The sequence below is a fragment of the Serinus canaria genome, chromosome 5 (assembly GCF_022539315.1).
Source record: "Serinus canaria isolate serCan28SL12 chromosome 5, serCan2020, whole genome shotgun sequence".
In the NCBI taxonomy this organism is placed as follows: domain Eukaryota; kingdom Metazoa; phylum Chordata; class Aves; order Passeriformes; family Fringillidae; genus Serinus; species Serinus canaria.
In genome coordinates this window covers 51,443,688-51,449,920 of record NC_066319.1, presented here as the reverse complement: position 1 = coordinate 51,449,920, position 6,233 = coordinate 51,443,688, and the positions used below count along the sequence as shown (strand labels likewise).

At 37.8% G+C, this 6,233-nt stretch overlaps 1 protein-coding gene across 7 annotated transcripts in view; it reads right to left on the bottom strand.

Annotated features, from left to right (window-relative positions):
- Positions 1-21: 21 nt before the first annotated feature.
- The window catches only part of WDR20 (WD repeat domain 20), a 46,099-nt gene continuing 39,887 nt past the window's right edge, over positions 22-6,233 (bottom strand). For 5 of the 7 annotated variants that reach the window (XR_003946201.2, XR_003946203.2, XM_030240181.2 and 2 more), the window contains one exon: positions 22-925. Coding sequence is in view for 2 of the 7 variants with exons in the window: in XM_030240181.2 (XP_030096041.2) it covers positions 872-925 (54 nt within the window). In the remaining 5 variants the exon portion in view is untranslated. Of the gene's footprint in view, positions 926-2,543; positions 5,733-6,233 lie in introns of all 7 variants that reach the window. The other 2 variants (XR_003946199.2, XR_003946200.2) reach the window with 2 other exon arrangements.

Here is a 6,233-nt window from a genome sequence, read left to right as displayed (position 1 = left end):
GTGAACAGAAATAAACAAAAATGCATATTCAAGATAGTTTAATATGTATTTTCTGAATTAGAAATATCACTTTCTTAAATGAATGAGAATTTCTAGTGTAATGATCCATTACTCCCATCCCCCATCACTGAATTACATTATTTATACATATAATACAGAGCCGATTGCAGTTGGAAACAACAATATTAAAATAAATGTTTAATAGATACAAAGGATCTTTTCTCCACAACATAGTTTTTCTGGTGTCTGGACACCAATTTTAAAGTAATTCTCTATAAGCATTAAACTATTTAAGTGCAAAACAATTTTGTTTTAAAAAAATCTATGATTGCAGCATCCATCTTCCTGAAAAACATTTTGAAGCCAGAAAGTAATGACTTTCAATTTCCATGAGTGCATTCCAGGCTGTCTTCTAGCCATCTCTGGTTAAAAAAATCAGTGCAAAATAAACAATGGTGAAGTACTAGTTTAACCATTGAACTTACTTGAATTTAAGAAACATATCTTATTTTACACTATATATATATATATATTTCTTTTATTTATATATTTATAGAGAGATTAAATTACACTGGACTTGAAAAGTATAAAGAAAACAAAAATGTTACTACTTTTTCCTGCAATACTAAAGGAAGCTTTTTGCTTTTTCTCCAATGCAAACTCTTCCTTGGGTGAGCAGCCTAGCAGGATCAGCTGTAGTGAGAACTCCTTACATTTGTCCTTTGCAAGTCACTATGTGATTCACATAATTCCATGTTTACACTCTGCCACATTACAATTTGTGACGCTCTTTGCCTGAAGAACAGCTCGTGGTTCCACTGTCATTACTTCTTGTCCTGCGTTCAGAGATTTGCTAGCAGTAGTGTGATGGCTATACTACAGTTCCACTTGGAGAATTGGCCTGGTTTTGGGATGACAATAAACCCTGCAAACAAAGCAGTTTACATTAATCCAGCAAGAGAACCTGTCATGAATTTTATAAACTTCTTAACCTGAACCTACAATGAGTACAGTTGATTTTTACCAACACTTACTTACTACTTCAGACATCAGCACCTTCTCTCCTACAAAGGCTCTAAGCCACCACGATCTCAGCCAAGCAGCGCACAAAGAGCTCTCAGAAAGGAAGAAATGTGTGCGTTTATGACACGGAATGGATCTGATCCCAGCATTTGGTTTAATCTACCTTGCACTTGGAGTCATAGTGAACTCTGAAACTTTAAAAATCATGCACCAAAAAAGTGATCAGCATTTTACTGGGGTGGTGTCAAAAAAACCTGTTCCAATACCAATATGTTTGACACCTGACCTGATACAGGGAAACACTCCTTCTCTTATATAACCTTGAGTATTACAAGGTTTGAATAGAAAAATAGATTGTCTAACCAAATATTTGTTTTGGTAATTTTAAAACAGAATGAAACACTGACAAGAGTTCAGTAGAGATTTCCTATTACAATTTAAGCTCACACTCAGGAAAATTTGGTACCAGCTTTTCTAACTACTCTGCCATTCAAATCAAGAGACTTATTTCACATGCAGCCTCACGACTGCACTGTGCCACTCACCACACAGAGGCTGTGCTCTGGATTAAAGCAACTACACCTTACAGATTAAACCTCTGGGTACCAATGGAGATTCCATTTCAGATTTATGCATAGTAGCCACTAATTAACAATTCACATAAAATAACTTTATCAGGCTTATTTGGGAAAAGCTTATTGTCAAAATACAATTTAGCCTTATAAGGTCATTAGTTAGTTCTACCGAGTGCCAGCAGGCCTAGGAGCATGCTGGTAGCTGGAAGCACACCAGCAAATATCCCCATGCAACTCCTCACCTTGTAGGAATGATAAATGCACTTTCAGTAACTCCTCTAAGCAGCTCCCAGCTTATGTTCTTACCTCAAAATTAAGATTCCGGGACTCAGATCCATCAAACTAGACAAGATCAGGCAGCAATTAGCATACAGACAGAAGACAGAATTATGTCACTTCTTCAGAATCTACAGGAGCTCTTTCAAACTTGGATCCAAGAACTGAGAGGTCGTGATGATGGAAGTAAACACTGACCTCAGAAGAGGTGGAAAGAGGGGAAAGAGGGCCAGACTGACTGGATTCAAGTCATCAAATTTCTGTTTAAACCAAAGCCCTTCTTTTTAAAAAAAAAATCTGATCATTTCAGACATGTCATGAACCTGAGTAGTTTGCAGGATTTCTGGCAGACTGTATTTGCATATGGTCCATACGACATTTATATATAACAAAGCACATGGAACTTAAACTTGGTGCCTTCCATAGACCTCACCTGAAAGAACCTGAACACCTTTATGTGTATTTGTTTATGCAGGGAATATCTGATGCAAACACTGTTGAGGTAGACTGAAGTGGGTTGTTCTTTACATTTGACATTCAGGATGTGCAAAGATCCTGCATATTTCATGAGAACAAAAAGTTTCCTAGTTATTACTTATGAACTGGATGGTGAAAGAAGGCAGAACTTTAGAGCAAACAAGCCACTGAAACACTTCTGAAATTTTTTACCAGGGAAGTTTTGTTGGAAAGTGACAAGGTTGAATCAGAATTCACTAGTTCATTACTGAAGCATTCTTCACAAGTCTATTAAATCCAGCAGCAACTGGAAGGTCTTTCTTGTCAGAAGATTACATCCACTAAGCAACTTTGAAGTACCCTGGAAAAAGACGTCCAAAGGTATTATTTTCAGTCTTAATTAAATCAGCAATCCAAACTGTTCATATGCAAATATGTGCTTTATAAGCACACAGGAAGCTCTCGGGATGGCATAATGTCAAGTCTTTTTCAACAGGCTCATAACCACCCTATACAGGAGAAATAAGCCCTATTCTAGCATTGGATTTACATTGTAATGCAACCTATTCTTGGGAAACAAAATGAAGTTATTTTCCTAGGATTCCTCTAGAAACTGGCAGCACATACTGAAATTCAGTGTGGTGCCTCATTCCCTGTCAACTACCAGCCACTCTAGAATGCAAGTTCCAAGACTAGGAACAAGGAGTCAGTCCTGGTTACACCTCATAGGTGGTGAATGCTCTCTGCTTTGAAGAGCAGCAGCTCAGTGCAGATGGCTTTCAGTGAGTACTAGGAATTCCTTGTATTTCAGTCCTCGCTCTGAAGTAATTCTGCAGCTCTGAGCAGGCAAGCCAGAGGAACATCGAAGTGGAAATAACCTCAAGACCAATATCCTTGTGCTTCTGCAGATGGAACAAATGTATGCAAGTACTGCCTTAAAACTTGGACTAGGCTATGATGCATTCAGAAATTCACTCCCAGGGGAGAGACCAGAAAGTCTGTGAGTTCTTTCAAGTACTTGATTTCAGACGACATCTTAAATGTTCATACAAGAAAAGCAAAGAGTATGAATTTGGTCTTTAGGCACATAAGTTTCACCGAAGGTGATGAGTTCTCAGTAGGTCCTGATTAAAACAAAAATTCTACAGCATTTTGCCATTGTATCAGAGCCTTCCAAGCAAGGCTATTCACCAGGCTGTGTTCAGTGTAACACAGGAGATAGAGGAAAACAACTTAAGAAAAGCAAGTGAGGGCTGAAATAAAGTTACTGCTTTGATACAAAAGTTCACAGTACATCTCATATGTGATACAAAGGGTGTGGGATTGGAACAGTTGTAGTTGTATTCTCTGGAAGAATATGATGGGTAAGGTAATGAAAAAATATAAAAAGCTCCTGCCTGTAAAGAAAGAAGAAAGCCATTAGAGTGTAGTGCTTTCTGTGATGGAACCACCCAGTCTATCAGGTGGGAAAAGATGAAACAAAAGCTGCAGCAACTTATTAGAGCAACAGCCAAGTCAGCCTGTTTAACAGCTGTGACAGGAAACAGGGAAGAGCAGAGCCACAACAGCTGCAGCTCTGCTGCATAGTGCAGCAGCTTCAGGCTTAAGGACAAACGAATCCCACTGAGCAAGCAGCAGGAACAAATTAAGACACTGCTCAAAGTTTTGTAAATAAATGTAGTGTTTTATTAGCAGTAGTATTTTGTCAGCATATGAGTCTAGCAGGCTCAGGAAATGGAAGAGTTATGAGATCCAAGACCGGAATTTAGTAAAACGACATTCATCCCAACCTCAGAGAGGTAGCTGCTGTCATCTTAATGGGACACTCCACGGCTGAGCAATGCAGCTCTCAAAGGATGGGGTCATTTCTCCTAAGTCAGTCAGCACTGTGAGTATTGAACACAGGCTGCTTCAGCTCTAGCTGCAAGGGCTATCCTGTTTATCCATGCATTCTCTGACTTCCTGAAACATACAGGACTTTGCACATCTGGCAAAAATACACTGGCATGGGTAGGGGTGAAAAGCCATAACAAATACAATCAGGAAGGCCATTTGCACCCGAGGCTCGTGGCACTCATTTGCTGGGATCTGTTCACTGCAGCAGCACAAACACAAACCCTCCTCCCCATCATGAGATTGTGAGGAGAGGGGTGGGTATATTTTTTAAAATTCCACATACAATCCAGACAAAAGTCTGGGGCTTTTTTCCAAAGACATGAAACAATGTTTCACAAGAGAAACTAATTATATGAAAGATCAGCATGTAATTGCTACATTAAAAAAAAAAAACAACCCAGGAAGATATTGCAATACTAAGTAGGAAAATAGTCAACAGTAGCCACTGTGTTAATATTTTCTTAATTTAAATTAGAAGATGTTTAATTGGAGCCAAAGGTGCAATCATAAACAGTTCCACTAATCTAGATAATAAACAGCAAGTTTGGACATGCAAGCAGGATCCAGAAAGTGCATGTCTCCTTCAGGGAAACAGCTCCACTGGCACTCAGAACATGCTGGATGTTAAACTGCTCATCTTTCTACTTTCTGGTTTGAAATTGAAAGGTAGAAAAAAATAAAGGAAAGGGTCCAACATAACAAGTAATCAAATGTAAAAAAAGAAGTCTCATAGTACACTTCCCTAATGCAATTAGACCAATTAAAATATGGCTGAATTAACAAATGTCCATACAAGAATGATACTGGTTTGTTAAACCATTTCTACTATTGCCAGTATGTAAAATAATGGGAAATTATTATTTGAAAAATACTCCAGGAGTAGTTTATTCTTGTCCAGAACTGTGACATTCCTGGAGTAATTAGGGTTACTACATAACTGGAGTTACAAAGTAATTTGGACTGAAGCTTTGCTTGAGCCCATGGTCCATTACGGTGATTGAGCAATAATACACCAAAACCAAAGTGAGATTTCTCACATTTGTTTAAAATTCTGTAGTTAAATTATCTGAACTGGTTTTAAGGCTTGCATGAACAAAATCTTCAAGTTCTTTATCCAAAGAATAAGTGTTTAACAGCAAAAGCTTCTGAACTGCATATACTCACTAAATCACATATTAATCTCTAATGGAGTAATAAAATTAATAAAAATGCTCAGGAAAGCACATGCTGTTCATTCACATAACATGCTACAGAGAAATATTTTGTATGGGATTTAGGGGGATATAGCAAAGCTGTCTTTACACAGTTTGTGTGTTCACTAAATGGGCTTTTAAATTTGTATTCCATTTGCCTTTTTTTCCTCTGTTCCTCTGATAACATTACACGAAAGTATAAATGCATAAACCATTTGACACCAGACCTTATAAAAGACTGTAGCACCTTTAGAGTTTCACTTGCAACTTCTCTTCTGTGTATATAAAGAAGTTTTTCTCTTAACAGAGGTCACTGTCAACAAAAAAAACCAAATTCAGGGCTTGCAGGAAACCATCAGTAACTAAAAATCTGTCCCAGTGGTACTAGGTGAATGGAAGATTATGCAGGTCCAAGAGGAAAAAAAAAAAAACAAACCAAAAACTAAGATGCAACTACTTGGGTGCTTGAAAATGCAAAAAGTCTTTTGCCAGCAGAAATCTGACCTGGGCTCAAAAAATAGGACCTTAAGCTTCAATCAAGCAGTAAGGGCTCACAGGTTTATAAACTGTTGTTTCCCTACTTTCCTAAACTACAAAAGTCAGTAAGGTGTAAAATTTTCAGTTTAGAAAATAATGAAATTGAGATACACCAGGGAAAACCTCAGGGAAAAGTATATGACTTAAGGCAACCCCATGTGAGTTGGCCGTAAAGGGACTGTGGTCTTAGGAGAAGAAAGGAACCAAATGAGTTTGATAAGGTTAAGCAGCACCTATCTAAAATCCAGCTTCAAAACCCAGAAAATAACATTATCTT